The sequence below is a fragment of the Lepisma saccharinum genome, chromosome 21, assembly GCF_977018435.1.
Source record: "Lepisma saccharinum chromosome 21, izLepSacc3.1, whole genome shotgun sequence".
NCBI classification, from domain to species: domain Eukaryota; kingdom Metazoa; phylum Arthropoda; class Insecta; order Zygentoma; family Lepismatidae; genus Lepisma; species Lepisma saccharinum.
The window spans coordinates 2,218,028-2,242,737 of record NC_139249.1 but is presented as its reverse complement, the minus strand read 5'-3'; the positions used below and the strand labels follow the sequence as shown (position 1 = coordinate 2,242,737).

General features: G+C 38.9%; 1 protein-coding gene across 1 annotated transcript in view; it reads left to right on the top strand.

The window, feature by feature from the left end:
• Positions 1–24,710, top strand: part of LOC146004296 (uncharacterized) — a 953,900-nt gene that overhangs the window by 617,530 nt on the left and 311,660 nt on the right. Inside the window, exons 10-15 of the mRNA XM_083143016.1 lie at positions 765–937; positions 6,695–6,803; positions 13,209–13,356; positions 16,791–17,040; positions 21,765–21,922; positions 24,039–24,117. Of these exons, the coding sequence (XP_082999142.1) occupies positions 765–937; positions 6,695–6,803; positions 13,209–13,356; positions 16,791–17,040; positions 21,765–21,922; positions 24,039–24,117 (917 nt within the window). The remainder of the gene's footprint in view (positions 1–764; positions 938–6,694; positions 6,804–13,208; positions 13,357–16,790; positions 17,041–21,764; positions 21,923–24,038; positions 24,118–24,710) is intronic.

Here is a 24,710-nt window from a genome sequence, read left to right as displayed (position 1 = left end):
CTTTCCGCTCTTTTTATATTCAAAAACAACTGCCTGCAGTCGAAGCGTCAGTATCGTGAACCAGGATCGGCCACCAAAACGGTGGCGAATGGCCGTTCAGAAGATAAACTCATTTTGATGTTCCTAGATCGCGATCAAGTGTTGAACCGTCTTCGTGCAATGGAATTTTCCAGTGATCCTTTCCCGATCCGAGTTTAAAATTTGATCTTCGTTCGTGCACACGGCCATCAGAAATTTAAAATTTTTGGCACAGTAAAGTTGACGAAAACTGCCAAATTTCAGATTTTTTGGGCAGTTGTTTTTTGAGTTATTGACTTTCAAGAGAGCCAAAAATCCAAAGTTTGGCGACATTTTGATATCTTTAAACATCTGTAGATTAGAAACTGTTTGACATAGTAAGCTCAAATTTGTGCCATTCTCTTCTTCTTTTAATGGGTTTTAATTTGATTTATTTTCTATTTTTTTAAAAATTACGAATTTGAAATAGCACAATCATGTTGCATTCCAAATTAAACCCCATTAAAATGTTCCCTATTTTGAATCTTGCAATTACTTTTATCTTTCAGACTTTGTACACTACTAGAAAAAATCGCAAACCCTAGGTAGGCCATATTGGGTTCAGGTATTTTAGGTGTCCCGTTTCTATTGCCGATGACTGTACATAAAAGGAAAAGTTTCAAATAAATTCCAGGCAGAATACGAGCAGTGACCATGTTCGTTTAATCGTGCGGCTAAATTCTAAACGGTCTGCTTTTGTCTTTCAGAGGTCAATCCCCCGCGGAGCTGCTACTCAGAGCAGAGGCCACGAGGCCGACCAGAAGCCAGCGACTTGGAGGGATGAGGCTGGGCTCCGTGTGGAGGCAGGCAGCTGGCGAGCAGGTGGAAAGTGTGAAGAAGGCTCTCGTCGAAGAATTGGATCGTGAAGAGAGCATAATTGGTTAGTTATCTTAATCATAGATGTCACCTCCATCGAAGTAGCTCTTGTATGAAGCATTGCTTCTTAAATTTTCAGCAACTGTCAGTGGTTTATCACATTTTTAATATTGTAATTTAAATTCTGTTAACTACTTATTTATTACCCATATGACGTAAGCATGTAAATTAGTTTCTGAGATACGGTGGCAGAAAAGCTGCGAGAAATGACTAGAAACCTACGAATATAAACGAGTGTTTCTACTGACTCCTGTCTCGTAATCCGAAGTTTAGTCGTGGAAGTCATAAAAGTTTATTTGGTTCTTCCTCGGGATAAATGATACAACATGCCCAGTGATGTGCCGTACACTATAAATTTATGTCTACATGCGTTGTATACACGTAATCTACGCGTAGATTACATTTGGTTGTAGTTTACGTAGACAATCTAAAGTACATTAGAAATAATTTTGAAGACATTAATGAAAGAAAAGTGACATTTTGAACTATATTTGTTCCGAACGAACTGACAAGAATCCTATTTACAACAAAATTTCTCTCTTCTCGAAAGAAAATAAATCGTATGCAAGAAGAAAACAACAGATGGCAGTCGTGAGGCAAAAGTAGTCATTTTCCCACAAAACACTAAAATATTTCCTATGTTAGGCTTTTTTACTAGGTGAGAAATTGTTCGAAATTGAAAGGAAGAGTATGAAAGGTTTTTCTCACACATTAGCAACTGATACGCGGTATAATTTTGTTTTACTTCTACAGCGCCCTCTGCTAAGTTATCACCTTTCGCCATGTTGTTTACATGTTTACATTACGTGTATAAAATAGTCTACGTGTAGAATGTAGACTATCGTTATTTACACGTAGACGCACATCACTGCAAAATACCCTACCAATATACAAGACAGAAAGTCATCATGTGACTTTGTTTCCCTTTTGAGGACCTTCTCATATTCTACTGCGACACCTTAGACCTATGCAGGGCCGCCGGATCATAGCCACATTTCTTTAATTACATACATTTGTTTCACGAATACATTCATTTTCCGATTTGTTTTCGTACGAAACTTGCCATTAGCAAAGAAAAACTATGTGTAATTTTAGAGGCGTTTAGGGAACATACTCGGATCAGTGTAGGCAATTAGGAGGTCGTGGGGGTAATTGCCCCCAACACACACACACTTTATGCCCGCAATCTAACCTCTTAAGGCTAAACTTGTATATCAAGAGACATTGAACTGTCCCTCCCCCCCCCAGTTTTGGTACCCAAGCGCCGCCACTGACTCAGATAATCGAGATTTATATTTTTATTGATATCAACGTGTACATTAAGGCTCAACTGAACCCTTGGCAGCCGTAAGGGCGATTTTTTCAAATTTTCCTCTTCATTCGAAAAACCGCTGTGATATTCCAAAATATGAATGATTACATGCACTTAGAATTCCTTCTAGAGCATTGTTACGTACACAATAGGACCAAATAATGTAAATAGTTTGCCAAAGAGGAATAGAGATAGCAGCACCAGGCGTACAAGATTAAGAATTAGCATAATATATGTGAATAACTTTATAAATAAGAACAAAGCATATTGGAAAGATGAAAAACAATAGAATCTACTATAAGAAGATAAAGAATAAATATAAAAGAAATAAATTAATGTATATATGCGATAAATCAAACCAGTGATCATAGGTAAAATTGATCAGAAAATTAAAGAAGGCAAAGCACTGAAATTAAAAATAACAAGTTCGTATTTCTTAGAGGGAGAAACAGACTCATATATCAGCCAATACCGAAGTCTGGATTATTTCTCTGTTGAGGTAGCGTAAAGAACAAAGTTGAAATTTGTGAATCTTTTAACATTTTTCGTTGTCGACTCTTCAAAGTATTAAGGATACCGGTGCTTTTTGAAGCAAAGACTTACAATTTAATTGATACTGAATGAAATTGGCCATCAACACAGTAATCATTAGTTTGCCAGATAATGAAATAATTAGAACAGTGCATACGAAAATTCAAATTTCGCATTGAAAAAAAGATTAGATGAAACAGCCCAGGTGTCTAAGGCACCTTTTAAACATAGGAGACGGGGAACAGGGTACATGTGACAAACGACTATTGGAAACCTTCAGAAATCGTGACACTGCCTGTCACCTGCATGCAGCTACACTGTAATGAGAAGAACGTGTGTTATTTTTCGTTTCACTGTGATTGTACTACATTAATTGTGGCGATTTTCATTAAATCTGTCCATAACCCCCGGTGGAAATTGCACTCAGAGAACTAAATGCATCATATCGATTGATGCACCAGAATGCATCGATTGATGCACTAAAGTGTGTTTTACGGCTTCTTCAAAGAATCAGATTCACATTTGATGCATTTTAGTGCATTTTTGTATGTCGTGAAAGAAACACCAAAGTGCATCATTTGATTCAAGTGAGGATTTATTTCAGTCGAGATGCACTTCAATGCATCAGTTGATGCGTTTTGATGCAGCTTGATGCGTTTTGATGAACCAGAATGCATACATAAACTCTGTAGCTCAGACCAAACGTAAGTGCTTCATCTAAAAAGATGCAGGAAGGTGCATCAAGGAACATCAACTGATGCATTGCACTGAAATAAACCCTCACTTGAATCAAATTATGCACGTTGGTGTTTGTTTCACGACATACAAAAATGCACCCAAATGCATCAAATGTGAGTCTGATTCTTTGAAGAAGCCATAAAACACAGTTTAGTGCATCAATCGATGCATTCTGGTGCATCAATCGATATGATGCATTTAGTTATCTGTGTGTGGCATGGTTTTTTTTTTTCAAGTTACAGAACATCACAAAGTTTGTTATTTCTAATGTTTGTAACAGAATAAGGTTTAGTTATTTAGTATTCGAACAGAATACTCAAAGAAAAACTGCGTTGTTTTGAACAAATTGACTGCGAAATACAGGAACCAGTTTTCCTATTCTACCATTTAATCCAAACAAGAAATGGTTCAACAATTTTGAGAATTACAAAAAAAAACAGTAAATGTTTGGGGAAAATTGGTAAAGTTCTTTTCTTGAACAAAATGTGTAAAAGATAATAACAAAATAGAATAAGTAGGGGAGAGTCGTACAGTACCGGCCACCTTAAGCTTATTGATTATAACTGATAAAGGATTAGGAGATAGTCGGATACTTTAAGGAACACGGGTTTAATTTCTCTGAAATGCTTTCAGAACTACTAGATATATACAAAAAACGAAAAGCTGAATTTTCAATGAGTGGAAAAATTGTCGTCTAGTATCGGCCAGTCAATATTTTTATTTTAGGTGGTGGTAACCATTCATAAATGCTTCAGTTTTATGAATAAACTGTAAACTATGTGTACAAAGGTGTGGTAGTTAACAAATGTGGGAAGAATAAAGTCCGTTAAAGCAGAGTTGAAATCAATTTTTACAATAGTCACAAAAATACAAAATATTTTCTTGGTCTACGCATTCAACATGTGCCAAACTCCACATTCGGTACACTAAACCCAATCTTCCTCAAAGGACTCTCAAATTATGCATTGTGCACTTTCTAAAGTTGTCTTCTTATTTACTGAGGGGCATAAACTTATTGCTCAAGTCTTTCATATATGAAAGTAATTGTTTTTCCATTTCGTCATCAAACGCCTTCTTATCAGCCCATCTGAGTTGTCAGGTCCACATCCATACCACGTTGAATTGCTCTCAATCTATCTCCTAACGTGCTTCTTGGTAAACAAAATATACTTGCTGCTTGTCTTGCTATCATTTTCTTTGTCATTACCTCATTTACCGCCACTTTCATGGCCTCTTCAGTCCATTTACCTCCTTTGTTGCCCTCCTCGTCTGCCATCTTACTCTGAAAACAAAAGCAAGCAGGAATGCAGTAGGTGCGTACGAAATTCTGTGTGGCCGATACTGGACGACACTTCGCTGGCCGATACTGTACGATCATTAGGTGGTAACAAAAGTTCCGAAACTATTTACAGGTTTTCGTATCCTTATAGAATACCGATAAACTGAATCTGACAATAAAATCAAACACTTACCTCGAACATGAATACCAGGGCCCTAGAAATAACTTCTCTCACGCAGCCACTTGACTCTTCACATTAACACAGGCACAGCTCTCACAATACTGCGTGAAAGCGGGTGATACCGAACTATAGCGCACACGAATACATACCCTTCCCTCCTACTCCCGTGAACTACTGCTATGTAGGGTCAAATGTCCGAACTAGCAATTGGCCGATACTGTAGGGCGGCAGGTACTGTACGACTCTCCCCTATACACTTCAGTAAATGTAAAACAATAATGAAAAAGAGTTAGAGTTCCAGTGAATCAAGTATAATAGTCTCATCGAGGATATAATAATAATAATAATAATAGTAATACCAAATTGGTTTATTTGTATTATTTTATAACTGTTATTATTATGTAATAATAGAACCATGATAGTATTAAAGTTTTGTCAATGGCCTGAACCGCCACAAACATTTCTTGCTACGCCCATGATTGATATTTACATATTAAAAAATATATAAAGTTTAATTAGTACTGACCAGGTTGAGCTTGTTTCTGCTACCCACCATTCTTGTTGGCGTAAGTTGAGGATCATGCAACCTCCCTTCTTCTTTTGAATATTAAGGACACATAAATATCTAGAGATATTAACTTATAGACGGCATAAGTCTTTATACACCGTGGTAGATATTTCACCTCTTCCTTCTATGGCTGGGACGGTCTTCCTTCACTGACCCGGACTTCCTTCTTTCATTGGAACGGTCTGTACTTCCTTCCCTGGAACGGTCTGTACTTCTTTCCTTCACTGGAATGGAACGGACTGCCTTCACTAGAATGGGACGGACTGCCTTCACTGAAACAGTCTGTACTTCCTTCCCTGGAACGGTCTGTACTTCTTTCCTTCACTGGAATGGGACGGACTGCCTTCACTGGAATTGGAACGGATTTCCTTCACTGGAACGGTCCGTTTGCCAACGGATCCTTCGGACTGCTTATTGACAAGTCCTCATATATATTTCTCCTGAGTTCACTTTAAATCCAAAGACTATAATCTGCATATAGGCCTATTTTTGACCTCTTTCAAATTCTTCATTTACAAAAGGCCCTAATATATCATCAATATTATGAGTTCTCTTAATCATTGCAATCTCAGTCCCGCTAAACTAACTTTCTACCCTTGGGGCATCGGGTGGAACGCGCCGCTAACTAAACTTTCTATAGCAACCACAGAATGTGAACTCGACTGGAACGACTGGAACGCGCTAGCCTAGTCGGTGCCGCGATTGTGACGCGCAGCCTAGATGCTGTGGTGCCGCGATTGGAACGCGCGCCCACACGGGGTTCGTATATGCCTTAACAGATTGGGATCTGTTAGGAGACACAAATTTGTATCGGTATCTCAACTTTTTACAATGTTATACATATTTATATATTATGAGAACTTTAATTGAGAAAGTTACATCCACGTAATTCTTTTCTTTTCACATTAGCAATTATTATTATCTTTCTTATTCGTCGTACTTTATATTATTATGAACAATTTTATAAGCAGTAGCAATAATTTCAATCTTTTAGCCTCGTGCTGCCATCTATATCTGGCTTCAGTAACAATCATCTTACTTTCCGATCACCACTTGGCTAAAGGTGTTCAAATTTTGGATTCACATATCAATTGTTATTTCTCTTTGTTGGGATACAACGTCACTCTTAACTTCTCCTCCTTGTTCTTTCAGATGTGTTGTCCAGCGTGCACGCCCTGTCGGTGCTGAACATCCTCCACAACGCCCTCACCCTGTACAAGAGGGTGGTGGGAAGCAAGCAGCAGTGTTCACCCAGCCAGAGGTGAGCAGGTGAGACAGGGAAGGGAAGCGTTTGTCATTTGTCTCTGTGTGAGTTTGTGGACTCGAGAAGCAAAGCATTTAGGTTTCTTCCCGTGTCGCTCGTGTTGGTAAAGTAGTTGTAATGAATGATGACGTGTTCACATAGATGTAAAGTTCTGTTCTTTTAAGTTTAGCTTCTTTCTATGTTAAGAAGTCTTGAAGATTCTCTGGCGACGAAGAGTGAACAGATTCCCTGGTAATGTCGACCAGGTGAGTTGTGGAAAGGTTTCCAAATTTTCGAGAGTTAACGTCACTTTCATCACCTGTAGATGTGGCGTTATGTCGCTTCTGTTCTGAAGGTGAGAGTGGCGTTAACTCTATTCTGCCGTGAAGATGAGAGTGGCGTTAACTCTCCTCTGTCCTGAAGATGTGGGAAGCGTTAACTCTCTTCTGTCCTGAAGATGAAAGTGGCGTTAACTCTTTTCTGTGTTCTGAAGATGAGCATGGCGTTAACTCTCCTCTGTCCTGAAGATGTGGGAGGCGTTAACTCTCCTCTGTCCTGAAGATGTGGGAGGCGTTAACTCTCCTCTGTCCTGAAGATGAGCGTGGCGTTAACTTTCCTCTGTCCTGAAGATGAGCGTGGCGTTAACTTTCCTCTGTCCTGAAGATGAGCGTGGCGTTAACTCTCCTCTGTCCTGAAGATGAACGTGGCGTTAACTTTCCTCTGTCCTGAAGATGAGCGTGGCGTTAACTTTCCTCTGTCCTGAAGATGAGCGTGGCGTTAACTCTCCTCTGTCCTGAAGATGTGGGAGGCGTTAACTCTCCTCTGTCCTGAAGATGAGCATGGCGTTTACTGTCCTCTGTTCCGAAGATGAGCGTGGCGTTTAGTCTCTTCTGTTATGAAGATAGGAGTGGAGTTAACTTTCTTCTGTTATAAAGATGGGAGTGGCGTTAACTCTCTTCTGTTCTGAAGATGAGAGTGGCGTTAACTCTCTTCTGTCCTGAAGATGAGCGTGGCGTTTAGTCTCTTCTGTTATGAAGATGGAAGTGGCGTTAACTTTCTTCTGCCTTGAAGATTAGAGTGGCCTTATCTCTCTAAGCTTGGAAACCTTTGCAGAACTCACCTCGTTGATGTTTCGAGAAAAGGGATTAACAATGCTTAAGCAAGCGTTATAAATTCAGCCTCTTCTAGGTATACAGGGTGTTTCTTGGCTGATGATACAAACTTTCAGGGATGATGGAGAAGGGAACATGTATCAATTTGAGATAAGGAAGGCTGGTCCGGAAACGACTTACTCGAAAGTTATAAGCGAAAATCGGTGCATGAGGATGTAACACTTTTATTACCTGCATAAGTTGTACAAGATGCTACAATCACAACAGTTGTTAAACAACTTGATTTCTTCTTGTGGGGTCATGTGAAAAGTCTTGTGTACGAGACACCTGTCGAGACTGAAGAGGATCTCCTGGCAAGAATTCTCGCTGCCTGTGACATTGTTCTAACGACTCCGGGGTTGTTCCAACGGGTACGCGAGAACTTTGTGCGACGATGTCATGCCTGCAGCGAAGCCGGTGAACACCACTTTGAACAACTGTTGTGGATGTAGCAGCTTATGAAACTCGTGCAGGTAATAAAAGTATTACATCTTCAGCCACAGATTTTCGCTTATAACTTTCGACTAAGTCGTTTCCGGACCAGGGTTCCTTATCTCAAATTGATACATGTTCCCTTCTCCATCATCCCTGAAAGTTTGTATCATCAGCCCGGAAACACCCTGTATTAGAACAGGACACTACAAAATAAAACGTGTTAAGCAAGAATCTTAGGTATGATAGCTTCAGTGTGTTACCAACCTCTTTACGTGTCAAAGCCTTACACGAAAGTCGCCCGACCCTGTGGCCGAGTGGTTAGCACATCGCGCTGTGACGCCAAGGGTCCCGGGTTCGAATCCCGGTCGGGCTTGGTTGTTTGTGAATGTCCACTCATCAATTTCATCATTTCATCACTCATCCCCATCTTCGCAAATTAGCCAAGAGGCACAAAAAGCGAAGTAAAATAAACTAAATCAAATCAAAATCAAACCTTACACGAAAGTCAAATTATCCATATGTTGGTCTCCAGGACAGTACACTTGCATTTTTGGGATTCCTGTATGTGTGTGAGTGTATAACAATACATTCGGTACATTTATTTGTGTGTGTATATATATATACACACACACATACATACATACATGAAGGTGCGTATTAAAGGTCTTGAATCCCAAAATGCATAGACTCTATATAAATAGGCGGTGTGAATGGCACCATCGACATTGCAATTGCTGTCAAAGGACACACTTAATAGTATGGTTTGATATTGCTAGAACACTGAGTTTTCCTTTGGTCATTGTTGCAGTATGTCTTTGTGTTAGGATGACAATTGTTTCTCGGTCTATAGAGTCTTTCTATTCAGTCTCTGTAAGCTTTCATTTGTTCAGATAACTTTCACTTTGGCATTTTTTTGGAGTTGGTTGGAATTCCTGATTCTGGATCACAATAGAATAAGAACGTTCTGTTTGTAGCCCAATATTGCTGTCTAAAATTCTATCCAGGATCATAAATATCGCTTGGTCCAAGGATTTTGTAACTGAGAGGTTGCGTGCGTAATAATAATAATAATCAAAATTTAGAAGACGCGCAAAGAGTCCGTGGAAAGAACTAGTTACATGTACGCAATAAAAAAAAGGAAAAAACCAATCAGTCACAAAAGTCACGTTTTGGAGGTTAACGACGAGTATTTTGTACTGTCACCTCAGTCTCTGACGAGATCCAAATTAAACGGGACCAAGCGATCCATTGAACAAAGATTATTTGAAAATAAGGTCAAAAATATACATATAAAGCTGTGACCAAGTTAACTCTTGAACTAACGAGTAAATATAGCCACGAGTCCGTCCCAGAATAATTCACAACCTCGTTTCATCAGTATATAACCTAAAGTACAGTTTTCTTCTTTGTGTGGGGATAAACATATACTGCAATACTTAATTTGCGACACTTAGTCAAAATTTATTATACCAACCTCGCAGCGAAGAATGGTTAGTATTTCAATCAACAACATGTACATTGTATAACTGTAACAATTTCTTCTTCTAACCCCCACTACAACAACTCTTCAAAAGTTTTAACAATTTAACCGGAAGATAATACAATAAAAATAAAAAAACTGACAACATCAGAATAACGTATACAACGATATCGTTAAAATCTACAAAGGTCAATCTTTAGCAGTATTACACGTGCCTTATTCCTTTTGAGACAAACTCCCCTCTTTTTTTTGTGTTTGATGCTCTTATGCAACTTAACAAATATGCATGAAGGTTATTTCTGCACCATATGCTAACCAACAATTATGTAAATTGTATTCCCCATCCTTTTTGTACTCGATTGATTCTAATTAGTGCCTGTCTTACTTATACAAAAATTGCAACCGGGCGTCGCTTTACCTTTCCACTAGACCAACCGCGACGACGTCGTTTAAGCTGGGAATGAATCGTTAAATTGCCTTCTATTTGATTTGTCCTTTTTTTGCCGTCCGTTTCTCTCAATATTTCAACTTGTAACTAGGTCAAGAAAAAAAAGTATATTAGTCAAAGCACGCATTCACTGTTCACTTATGCAAAAAATGGTCGTAAAGTACATACCTCGATAATTTGAACAATCGTACACCATGGTTAATTAGAGCTGACCACTGTTGAATCAAAGGGGGAACGCCTTCCAATGGGTCGTCTCCATGCACATACGAAGTATGCTATCCTGTTACTCGTATCTTTCCTTCTCCAACTTGTCCCATCGCACCTTCATAGTTCTGGTTGCACTCCGTGAAGGAAGAAAACGACGATCAAACTGGTCAATGGTCAAAGAATGCTTCGCTTAATCATCTTCGTTGGTTGGCTTCGTTCGTCCAAAAAACACCAGCAGCTTAACGTCTTACTATCACACGATGCAAAAAAGGAACAGCTTCTCGCATTGTTCGAAGAAAGAAGGTAATCCTATATTACCAATTGTAATCGACGACGGAGAGTTACGTCTAGTCCCGCGAGTCGCTGCTTCTCTCGAAGATCATGTCGTCACTCCAAAACTCCTTTACGACTCGCAAGCTGGGTCGGAACTGCTGTCTCTCGTCGATCGTGATCGCAGAACAGAAAAAATGCCACTGGTGACCTCTGACGGTCAATCGATCAACTAGTATCCGATAACATTGACGCAAAGCGTACCGAAGATTATGAGGAGAAATGTGAGGATTTTCTACGCGGAAATTTAACGTAATACATTTTTATTACGATCCGCGCAGAAAAACGTAATTGAAATAGATGTACGGATACGACCGCAATGATGGCAACGTTTCTTTTCGTCATTATTTAGTACGTTATATGATGTAGACTTGTTTACTGTCATCCATTTCTATAAAAAACACAACGTATATAATTTCTATGGAAATGTGAAGTAAAATTTATATTTCAATATTTATTACTACTATATTGCATTAATTACATTTCACATTTCTTCCTAGAACGTATAACTTCATTTCAAAGCCTAACATCGTATGCAATTATTCCTTTTTAAAATTATCTTATGTAGGTTTATTTTACAAGCGCTCCTGGCACCACCTATTGAGAGTGAGGGAACTAAAGTATTTTCAATCTATGTGACATCTCATTATATACTCGTTCGATGCTGAGATAATATTTCATTCTTTAGTAACATCTGTACGTGAAATATAATCTACTAGTTCAATATTTTGTTTATGCTTCAAAAACGAAGCAAGAAATAAATATTCTGCTTTAACAGGACTGTAACCACATTGGGCTACACAAAAATGTCCGTGTGCCTTAAACGTGACCATCAACGTAAGTACGCATGCGCTGGCTGGACGAGTCCAGTGACAAAAAGGGGAGGAATGGCCATATTGGCATGACGTCATTGAGCACGATTGAGTCCAAAGATAACACATGGTTTTGGCCTATTATTTAGCATTGGATTTTCCATCGCAAGGGGTAGCTTTAATGATTGTGACAGCAATTATGAAACAAATTGTGATGTGTATCGTACATCGATGTAAAGTTGAGATTTCGGAGAATGCGTCCATATATTACGCATATCTTGCAAAGGATAAGGTAAAGAATAACTGGAGTAAGAAATCGAATAAATCCAATGCTCTTACCCGGCTTCTGATTCGAAAACGCAGCCAATAGACGTCGGCGCTGCAGTCATGTAAGACTTCCATCATCCCCATCGGCAGGATCACTCTCATTGGCTACGAGTTGAACTCGGTTGAGCTCGGCTGTGTTCGGAAGCAGAATGGCTGGATTTTCCTTAAAATTGCATGATTCCTTATTCAAGTTATTCTTCACCTTTTGTTATGTAACATATGCCTTATATATTAACGTATTCTCCGAAATCTCATCTCTACATGGATGTACGATAAACATCACAATTTTGTTTCATAACTGCTGTACCCCTTGCGATGAAAAATCCAATGTTGTAGAATAGACTAAAACCACGTGACATCTTTGTTTGGACTCAATCGAGCTCTGTTGTCTGCAAAAGTATAGTGGCAGCAATTGAACCTCTTATAACTTCAAGAGTACACAATGTTGCTCCTAGTATTTCCACGAACCATTTCTTTCAGTTTCACATATAGAGATTAAGTGTGTAATAAACCCACACATAATCCTTAATAGAAAAGAAAAAAACTTTCTTCCAAGAAGGTAGCATCGCTGGATACGTGACCACGAATATGTTTGTGTGTTAGTCTGAAATGGTAGCACAGCTTTTGAAACAGAATATTGATATCTTGTACATTATTATTAACTCAATATTTATAAACAGCATATTGAAACGTTACCTGTTGTAAAATAATGTGTGCGCTGTTTATAATTGTAAGTCTTGGCTTCCCCACAGGTCTCTTACCATTAGGTTTCCCAAAAAGGATCTTGCAAACTTCTCCCATGGCCTTCCCCCAAAGTCTTCTTGATTTACTGAATCTGATATCAGTGGGTGAATACAGATTATGCAGTTCAGTATGAGGATGCAATTGCTTAGTGTCATTTAGTGCCAGTTAACAATTTTTAGGCATACAAAAATTAATACTAGATGTCGCCTTACTTTCTGATCTGCCGTCTCACCAAATAATAGGTCAGCTCTTTGTGCTGAGTAGATACTAGACTAAAAAAAATTCTGCAAATTGTTTCTATCAGTAAAATTGTGGCGGGATTCCAAAAGACATAACGAAGCAATCAATTTTGGCACGTAAAACCAAAATTTTCCTTAAATGATTAAGTTCCCTTGATAATGAACAGTAATCTGTTCAGTGTATCCAAATAGTAACTATGAATAGTAGTTTCCTGCTCGGTCTTGCTGATGTTTGGTTGATGCTTCACAGGTGGCGACACTGCAGCTATCATTGCCTTCAACTCCTGGCCGCGCGCGCACTGCTGTTCATGGTGGAAGGTCCCTCTGTGCAGTCACAACTAGCTCAGGAACCGCAGCTTCGTATTCTGGCAGCGGCGCTTGATTCCACTCATGATCCGGTAAGTGGTTTTTCCCCTTGGTGCTCTTTAAGTTTAAGTTGATGTTGTAAGTCCACTTTATGCACAATAAGGCTAATCGGGACTGAACCTGCAGTTTAAAGTGCGGTCCGAACCGCTATGTGCCTCCACCGGGTTTCGGTCGAACCTGAGACTCCTTGGTGCATTTCCACCGAGTGGGGATTGAGTTTACAAGAACATGCCATAAACTACAGTCTGTATACATGATGACGATGAAAAAAATCCACACGTATAGTCCATATACCTAACTGCGCATGCGCCGACTGAACGAGTCCAGTGGCAAAATAGGGGTGGAACGGAGAAGGGAAACAGGTTCCGTGAAAATCTCTGCTCCTGAAACAACATTCAATTGATTCATTGAATTGGGTTATTGTGTCATTTTGGTAATCACGACGGTTAGTGATCACCCACGTCTAGGTCGGAATTCGAACTTACCTGGCCTAAAAGCAAAAGAAAAGGGACCAAATTTTTTAAAATGACCATTTATTTCATTATACACATTGTTATATATTAGAGCAATCTTTCAACTATTTTTTTTTATATATAATGCCAAATCATCACATGCCTCGTATTACCCTCTGCCCACAATATGAGCTTGTACTACTGGACACTTACTCTCATCCTGGTTGGTTTACTTGGTCGGAGCTTATGAGAGGAAACGACCTTGACTTGCCCTGAGGGGTTAACACACATTAAGACCCACTAAGACGACGCTCCTTTAATTAATTATGTGGACCCACTCACTACTCACTCTCAAGATTAGGTACCGGCCACTTAAATTAATGAGAAAATGGATTAATCTCTTGTTATAATTACATATTACCAGTGGCGTGCTGCCAAGGATTTTGGAAAGTGGGTGCTTACGTATATTTCTTTTTTGGAAGTCAGTCCTCATTTTGATATATTTTCCTATCTTTGACGTTCTTTTTTTTTTTAGGAATACTGAGACAGAGGAAGGATTATGAACCCACCAAGCCCCACTGCTTACTACTCATGAAATTCATTGTGAAACATAATTATTCGATAATTCTAGATGTGAGAATCATAGTTTGAATTGTAAAGAGATTGAAGCTCTTGTTCATTGTTGGATAAGTCATTAATTGTTAAATACATCTGACAGAATCTTCTTTCTTCTAATCGCCTGAAATAATGGACTCTGTCCTCTGTACGTTTCAACTTGCGCTCTGACTAGAGCAGATCCTGTCTCCATCTTGTGACCATCGATAAACTACTAGAGAAAACTTTCAAGTACATGTGCTAAAATGTTTAGTGCAACTAGGATTATTGTACCGTATATTCACTGTCAGTTAAGAATGATCTGACATCTAGTGTAGAACTATGAGACCATTTGAGACTGAAAATAACAAAGCTTGGGTGTATTGCGAATAGATGTCGCTAGCTAGCATCACCGAGCAGACGAAGACCACATATTGCGTCTTTAAGTTTCTTCCCTCTACTTGTGAAAGATATACAGTCATATATTGAACATGTATTTACTGTGAAAACTGGGCCTTGTATATAGCATATTTTCACTTGCCTTAATGATAACAAAACCGCCAAACTTGCTCTCCGGACATTCTCTTCATCATCACGGCCATAAAACCGCCAGGAGTAGTCTTACTGCCTCTCTTTTCTCAGAGACAACGGCAGATTCCGTCCATCACCAAGAGAGGGCAGCACCGCATTATAAAACATGAGCCTAATTTAACGCATCCTTTCTCTTCAGCGCCACCTCGCTCAACTTCCTGACATTGAGATATATTCCAAACTCCTTTTTTAGTCTCTCCAAAAGCGAGGGAAATTCGTCTCGTGCCCTGATTCGAGAGATGAAAAATGAATGCGCGCGAATCTCGCAGCTTTTTTCTGTCTCAACTTTTAGCGACGTCGCTCCCGGATGTCAGATGCAGAATGCTCGTTGACTGGGAAGTCTTGTTGTTAAGAACCCGGCTTCCGCACTCCATTTCCGCCAGTTGGAATTCCACGGGATTTGCAGGCCTCCACAACTTCCGCTTTCGACCGCACGCACTCTAAAATGCATTTCCGGTTAGGACTTTTTTTTTTTCGTTTCGGAAGCCTCGCGTTCAAAATAAAAAGATAGTAGCGATGGGCTATTTTAAAAACAAATTCAGGGCCTTCCCGATGGCGTGGTGGTAATGTCCTTGCCTTGTAATCAAGGGTTTTATGGGTCGATGTGACACATATGTACAGTGGGATCCATGAGTATTACCGTGCAAATTGCCCATGGCTGTTATCATTAACTTTTCTCTTACATCCTGTGTGTTCTTAAGCGATGGATTTTTATGTATGCTGGTGCAGAAGTTGTCAACAGCTTGTTTTGAGTTTTCTCTTAATTCTTGAAGCTCTTATTGGTTCAAATAAAGTGCACGAACATGGTGATGGACAACTTGATAGACAAGCAAGTATCTCGGGATCTTGGGAATCCCATTTTTATCGCCGGTCTTGATTGATTTTGTGTTTTAAGTCCACTTTATGCACAGTAAGGCTAATCGGGACTGGGCCTACAGTTTAAAGTGGGATCCGAACCACTTGTGCCTCCACCGGGTTTTATCGCTGGAGACTGTTGCTATTGAATGTAGTCCGCCGTGGAGTAGTAAATCCAGAGGTCTGTCGTAGCTTCGATTCCCACATGTGTTCACATAAAGACGAGAGAAGTGATCTCTCTAAATTTAGGGTTAGAATTAGTATAGTTAAAGCATTAGATGATTAGACACTGGCTAATGTCCAATTAACTTTGCATGTGAATGCAGATTCATTGTCACTAACATTCAGAGGATAATAAATATGTTTATGGTTTATAATTTTTTTAAAGTGGAATTTATGTTAGTTAATATGTTTTTGTACCAGTATACAGGGTGGATCAAAAGTGGGTTGACAATCTTTCTTTTGCATTTTTTTATATTTTACATTGAGTTGTAGCTTTGAGTGGCCCCCACGATCCACAGACTTTACGCCCATGGATTTCTTTTCTGGTGTGTGGCAAAAGAGAACGTATTCCAAAGAATACTAAACCTACTTGAACTGTCAACCTACTTTTGCACCACCCTGTATATTATACATATGTGCAGTGGCGGCGACTGGGTTCTAAAACTAGGAGGACAAGGTGCCAAAACTGGCGGGGGGGGCGGCAAAGACAGTTTATTTTTCATTGGCAGATAAGATTTATCATAGTAGAGGAGCAAAAGTGGCGAAAAGTTGGAAGGGGGGCAACGCCCCTTAATCGCCAACACTGCATATGTGTATGTAATATGTAATAGATTAATTTCTAGTTTTCTTAAATTTTAACATGTTCTTGTTTCTTATAACATGTCCCAGTTTGCAAAATTATGGTAACCCTACTTTAGACAAAGGTTACGAGATCAGTACTTATGTAATCTCTTATTTTCTTCTTCTTCCAGCAACTTCTTGTCCTGGTGCTCCAAATAGTGGCAACTCTTGCTCTTGATCCAAGCAACCACCGCTCCCTATTGGACCAAGGCCTGCCTGACGTCTTGAGCCAGCTGCTGCTGCCATCTGACGAGTGGTACTACACGAATCACAGCACGAAATATGCAAAGTTCGTCAAGCATCATGCTGCGAGGGCGCTGGTGTATCTCGGCCTACAACACAGGGTGAACTTGAGGTTCAGCGTCTACGATATACTTCAAGGTGAGTTGGAGACAGTAATGCTCGTAGCTGTACATTGTTAGAACAATATAATAGAAAGGCCAATCGAAAATAAAAAATATCTCATGAAGCTCGTATTGTGCAAGTCTTCCAACATAATAGCCAGTGGCGTGTCCAAGGGGGGTTTGGTGGGGGTTATAACCCCCCTTTGGGCCAGTATTACTAAAAAAAAGAACGTAAAAGGTAGGAAAATATGACAATTAGGGCGGACTACTTAGAAACCGTATACATAACCTCACCCTTTCGAAAATCCTGGGCACGCCACTGTCTCTAGCCTTGTTAAACCTGAAAGTTTATGTCTGTAGCAACACAAGCCTTCCATGTGTTCCTATCTTGGGCAAGATCAGTCCAATCTTTTCCACCCTTACCGATTTCCTTTAGGTCCATCTCAACGTTATCTCAACGTTATCCCTCCATCTTCGTCTTGGCCTTCCTACAGGTCCCTTACCACCAGGTTTCCAAACAAGAATCCTGTAAACTCTTCTTTCCTCTCCCATTCGTGCCACATGGCCTGCCCACCTAAGTCTTCCAACATGACAAATTTATTGTTTGAATGGGTCTTTTGCATAGGGGGGGGCAAGTGGGGCACCCGACCGAAGTCCTACGCTTCAGCGGAGACCATTGCCAGTTATTTGTATTCTTTTTTTTACGAGTTTATAGGACTTCCAATCAAACAACTAATTTGATATTGTTTTTACATAATTACATACTTGAAAATATCAACAAAACGAGTTAATATGCAATATTCGTTTAATTTATAAAATTAAATCGAAAGAATGTAAACTCACTACCAAGGGAGCCCGCAGGGGGTGCCAGGGGGGGACACTTGCCCCTCCTGAGATTTCTGGAAATAGTTAATTTAATTCGAATGGTGAAACTGTAGAGATATTTTATAACAAAAAATATCGTTTCCTGTGACTTACAGGCCGTAAGTAACAGCAACTATTATATTATTATTTGAAATAGGGTTACATTCAAACTTACAGTAAATTTTACACTGCTAACTATAGAAAACAGCTTTTTGTCCTACATGAGTTAATATGTTAAGCAGTTGCTGCGATTGGGTTCCAAAACTAGGGGGGGGGGGGGGCAAAAAGCAAAAAGTGGTGTGAGGCAAGGACAGTTTACTTTCCCTTGGTCCATAAGGTTTAGCATAGTGCAGTGGCAAAAATTGCATAAGTGGGGGCAAATGCCCCCCAACCCAATTGCAGCCACTGATGTTAAGTATAAAATTATGCAAATTGTATGTAAATAAACAGAATATGGAGATTACAAATGTATGTAATTTTTTAAAAAAAACAAGATGTGGAGGTAATAGTAGTATAGTAATAATAGCAATAATAATAATAATCGTTTATTTTAAGTGTTGAGCACTGTATGAAACCTAATACAGCACTAAGTCAAATACAAAAGTAGAAAGTTACACGAATAAAATAGAATAACATAACATACAAGTTAGCATATTTACACTTCAGTTTACAGTTTTCAACGAGATCTATTATATCTCTGATACTAATAATTGTTTATTGTTATATAATATTGTCCAATTAACTGTGTATTGTTCTAATAATAATCATATTTATTTAAGTGATGATAACGATTAAACAACCAGGTATATCACTATGTCAAAATTGGTTATACAAAATTAAAAAAATTAATACATAATTATAAAATAAAACAGTGGATCTTACAATCTTATACATCAACATAAATTCAACAAGATTAGCTACTAAACCTCTGGCCTTGTTTAGGCATGTGAGAGTTGAGATATACCTATGGGTACAGCGCCTTGAATAACGTAGTGTGGAAAACGACCCAAGAAACAGGTTCACGAGACGATGACAAGTAGATGGCAGTGCGATCGACCCAGGTGCTAATTTTGTTATGAAAGTAATGCGGCTTAGTTAGTTTTTGGAATATGTTGTGTAGATTTGTTTCTCTAGAAAGGCGATAAGTGAATTGATGGAAACAGTTATATTTGTGGAGTGATTTGCAGTCACGAAATGGCATTAATTTTGAAAGAAAAGTAAAATAAAATTAATAAATAAATAGCATGCGTGACACAAGAAGAAACATCGCAATGTGATTCCGGACGTCAGGTCTTGGACTGTGTATTAGAGTTTATTTTTCTATGTTATTAGAATATAAATAGTATCCTGAGAGATATTTCATACCGAGGCGACAAACAACAAATGTCGCTTGAAAGTGAGCAGTCGGAAATCAATGCTGCCTTTCGAACCGTAGGGACACAAGCTCTGACTGCACCGTTTCCTCAAGGAGATTTTACACCAAAGCGACACGCGCCAAACGATACGAGGATTTCACACCAAAGCGACACGGGTCATTCGGTCCAAGGCAACTTTCATACCGAAGCGACACATGTTGCTTGGAAAGGAGTCAATCAAGAGCAACATTTCACATCGTAGCGGCATGACGGGAAGCACAGGCCAGCGTTCGGTTGGTGAAATCCTCAAGCGATAAGTGTCGCGTGCCGCTTGTCGCTTTGGTGCGCAATCTCACTAAAGCAAGACACTCATTGCATCGCGTATGCGCGAACAACAAACCACGGCAAGATGTTGCAAGCTATTGAGGAAATGGCCCAGTTTGAGCGACGCAGAAGCGACAAAGCGACACGTGTGGCTTATCGTGTCGCCTAGATCTGTTGTTGTAATGTGCGGTTTATCGTGTCGCCTATCTGTTGTTCGCAAGCAACGCTTGCTAATAGACTGAAGGCACCATGTCAGTTGTCACTTAGTTGGGAACTCCCCCTGTAGCGCGTCGCTTCGGTCTCAGCACCCTTCCTTTAAGGAGCTTTCCGACCGAAGTAACAAGTAGCAAGCGAATACGCCATATGAACGTGTCGTTTGCTGTTTGGACCCTCATGTGCAATGAATGCTATTTTACAGTCTGAAGTGTGTGTCACTAGTGTGACAGTGTGAACATCCCGTGTCGCTTGTCCCATTGGTTTGAAAGTTGCCTTACACTCATGTCGATGGCAATGTGGGGTTCCCCTTGTCGTTTCATGCAATCATCATTATCATCATCGCCGCGATTAGTTTAAAGCGGAAGAAAAGAGACAGTAAATATCAAAAATACAAATGCTTCAGTGTGTATATCTTTAAAAGAAATGATGATGATGATAATAATAATGAATCTAATTCATACATAAAAATTTAGTTGCCAAGAGCATTCCACGCGTATTTCTTTCTCTCGTATTATTAACGAAAGTATGACGATAACAGGACGTGGTCGACTGTCTAGAATGTTCGTTAATATCTTCGCGACCACTGTACCAAATATCATAGCAATTATCACATTCATAGAAATGCTTCATGTAAAAGAATCAGACGTTGCAGCGAAAACTCCATTTACTTCCATTATAAGCAGACGAATGCCTAGCACGTGTACCGACACCAGCGCCTCTAGCGGTATCATTTTCGAGTGGAACAAGCCAGAGAGCGCAGATGCATGCCGTTTTCCACACTACGTTATTCTAGGCGCTGTACTATGGGGATATAATAATAATAATATGAAGTTTCTATAACGCTGCCCATTGACGAAAATTCCTGCTGGTGATCTTGCTCACTACAGCGTCAAAATTCAATGAAAATTAAATAAAAGATAATTATGATACGAGTTATTTCATATGAATTAAAATTTCCACTTTGATAGGGAAAGATAATTAGTTTCGTTATTCTCGTATGAACGTCGCACCAGTGGCGCATCGGAAATGAAAAGAAACAGTACTTTAGAAACTTTAGTGTCCTCTCATAATTATTGGTTTGTACTACGTGGAAGTGAGGTTGACAATTGGGTGTAGCCTAAACCTTACACCCCAGGTAATAATACGAAATGTATAAATTAATTGTTTATAACTTGCAGTATTGTTTATTTTGTGACCATATAAGACACCTGTACATCGGACTAAGGATTGAAAAAATCCATGATATTTTCAAATCTCCTAAATCTATGATTATAGGCCCCGCGTATATTGTATTATCCAGGTCCGTTATCAACCTAGGGTCGACCCTGGTCTGTTGGTATAGCAACGTTAAAAGATATTCATTGTTGATTGCTTCATTGATTTGTTTTATTTTACTTCGCTTTTTTTGTGCCACTTTGGCTAATATGCGAAGATGGGAATGAGTGATGATATGATGAAATTGATAAATGGACACTCATAAACATTCACACCCAGGCCAGGATTCGAACCCGGGACCCCTAGCGCTGTAGCGCGATGTGCATATTCGTTGACTTTCAGTATTTTAGCTCATGTAGATTGATCGAAATAATTTGCCTTATTTTAAAGAAGTATTTGCTAGGTCGAAAGTGAGTTAAATTATATCACTGTATCTTCGTCATTTTCTTTATTACGAGATGTCCCGTGAGATAGAATGCAGTCCGCCACGACCAGGTTGATGGTCCAATCGTAATAAAGTAAGGTGCACGCACTTAGCTATTACTTGATACTTGACAGATCTATCCACCAAATGTCATCTTTGTAGCCCTGTTAGTTTGTAAAGACACCGATAGGTGGCACCGGCAAACATTGCTCGCGCACGAGGGTACTTTTTCAGAACATTGCAGAACATTTCGTTATATTAGTTACAATTGCTTCTATTGAACTTGACATTATTTTTATATACAGATGTCAACTCGTTTGTTATAGTAAGATGTTGTAACCATTTATTTTTGACTAATTTCAGAGGAGGCTCCGCCAGCCACGCCCCTCACAGAGAGCGAGGAGGACACTTACATTATATCGACATCAGCGCCGCCCGCGATGGTGATGTGCAAAGAAACTAACACAATACGAGGGTTGTCGGTAGAGGGTGCTGTGATGCATATTCTAAAAGCTTTGGAGGTAAGCAAGTTTCTTTCACTTGTTCAAGTTCAATGTTTTGTTTTCTGGCAGAATATAATTCACTTTTCAACTCATATGCAAATTAAAATAATTTAATTGGTTGGTAGTGTCATGTATTTCTGTAAGTACACCCATCATCAAGTGAACATCAAACAGAAAATACATCTAAAAATTCGTGTAAGAAGAATGCATTATCTTGAATAAATGTATCCATCTGTAACAAAACGTTTCCAATAAATAATTTGGTTCATTGGTAAGACCACAACTAATATTCAAGTTCTTCCTAAACACAAGCTAGCATATAGAACGTCTCACTCACTCGTTCAGTTCAATCAATTCACAGATTAGTGATGGCACGAAAGGTATATCGTAGTTTGGAAAGTTGTAGCGAGAGCTTAGTTCAACTTAGCATTAGCAACATACAATGTAAAAGAATGTTAATCATGTAAGAACTTTATATAACATTGGTAAATAAGTATTTTATTACTTATGGGTAAAAGTAATGATACATATTTGATTACTTGAAGAGTCATAGTATGCGATATTGTGTTGTAAATAGACCCCAAATTTCTATGTAATATCAAAGTACAAAATATGTACATAAATATGTAACAACGATTGATAGAATATGTACGTAAATATGTAGTATCAAAGAATATGTAACATTAATAACAATCGAGTATCCAAACAATTTCAAGAATTCTGCTAGATATTTATTTTATTTGAACATATTGAACTTAATTTCAAGAGCAAAAATTTTTCAAATTAAAATTTGTACAGTCACGGACACTGCCGGCTTGTAATTAATACATTGACTTTCAATGGAATCTTTACAAGCCGGCAGTGTCCGTGACTGTATCTTTAATTACTTTTCACATCTCAAATTATTGTATAATACGTAAGAGAGCTCTTTGTAACTTTCTAAACAAATTGTAAAAAGAAGCATCTACAGAAAAAAACAGTCGAATGAAAATACATAGCTAGTTTTATACAAGGGAACATATTGTGTAACTCGCTACAGGAAAGTAGTTTTCTTGTCCACCGATACCAATTTTCTAGGTGCTTTTCCAAAATCTAAAAGCATAGGACTAATTTGTAACTAATGTGTGCACGCATAGTGCAATTTCTGGGGAGGTGGATAGGTTGACGAGGCCCCGTTGAGTGGCCCACGAGGTCCCCTAACCTCACACCAATGGATTACTACCGGTGGGCTCACCTGAAGGCAATGGTTTATTCAATTGTAGGTAACCGTAAGCACTAAGCATCTCATTGATGTGAAAATATGATATCACATGGGTTACAAATTTCCTTCATCATGTTTCAGAGATCGAAACATTGGAATAATTATCAAGTTAGGAAAACTCGTATGTTGTTTTATGTAAAGAAATTGGCAAATATGTAAAAATATGTAACATAAAACATAAGCAAAATCATGTCAGTTATTTAATTCGTTGACATTTTCGTGTTCAAGGTACGTATCTATAAAGGAATAGAATATGTAATTACATACAAATCTGAGCTCTAATTATTAGTGACGTATAAGTGTCCTTGATGCAGCTCTCTCTCCCTCTCCCTCTCTCTCTGTCTCTCTCTCTCTGTCTCTCTCTCTCTCTCTCTCTCTCTCTCTGTCTCTCTCTCTCTCTCTCTCTCACACACACACACACACGACGTACGAAAAGTACCGCATCATAGGCCAAAATACAGTTTTTGTTCGATATGTGCTCAGTCGAGTTCCATCCAGTTCTATGTGCGGAATCACAGGTTGTCAAGCATACGGGGTACATAATCTTGGCTTATGGCGTTTCGTCCTCGCTGTACACCGAGTATTTCAGATGTTACCTCCAAGAACAAAGTCCAAAATCCGATGAGCCTAAGGCCCATTAATAGAGCCCTGTGCGACCAATCCAATGTTTCGGAAACAGGAAATCCGTCCAATCTGGCACAGCCCCTAAAAAATACTAAAAACAGCCAATTTTTACCTTTCGGATTACGGTACGGTTCTTTTCGGACACCCTGTACACACTGAGTCAAGTTAATTCAGATATAGTTGCAATATGTTTAAAGGCGTTTTTGAGAAACATAACGTGTTTAATTTCTTTCATTATGTTTTTTTCAGGCGTCGCTTTCACAGACGTCAACTCCAACCGAATTCTCGACTCTCCACTGGGTACTCAGTGGAAGCTGCTACCAAAGAGGTGGGTACTATAGCCTAACACAAGAACAGCCACTTTCAAGTAGTGGACGGTAGACACAATATTTTTTCTTAATACTTATAATTCGTTAGTTTCGGCTAGGCAAGTTCAAATAAAGAAAAAACTTGCTGACTTATTTTTTGTATTTGAAGTAATTATACCAAAAGCTCTTCATTGCAATTTCTTATCACCTGGGGAACGAATTTATATGTAAATACATATTTATGTATGAAGCTGGTATCAGCTATATTTTGTATTATCCTTGCACATCACGGCATGTCGACTCGAAAAATTCAGTTTTTATTTTCCATATTTGTACATATATTTAGTTTCGCCTCATATTTTACATATCATTTCCATATTTGAGAACATTTCTCATCACAGATTCCATATTCGTACAATGACTACATGTCCCCGTGTGACCGAAAGAGTTGGGTTAATTTCTTGCGAATAACTGAGAACTTTGAAATACACTCCCATTACGTCTTGCGATATTGAACGCAGTTTTAGTCAATGTAAATCCATTTTAAGAGTCAATAGAAGGAAATTCACGTCCGAACAGTTACAACAAAATGTTGTTATTCATTGTTTTGGAA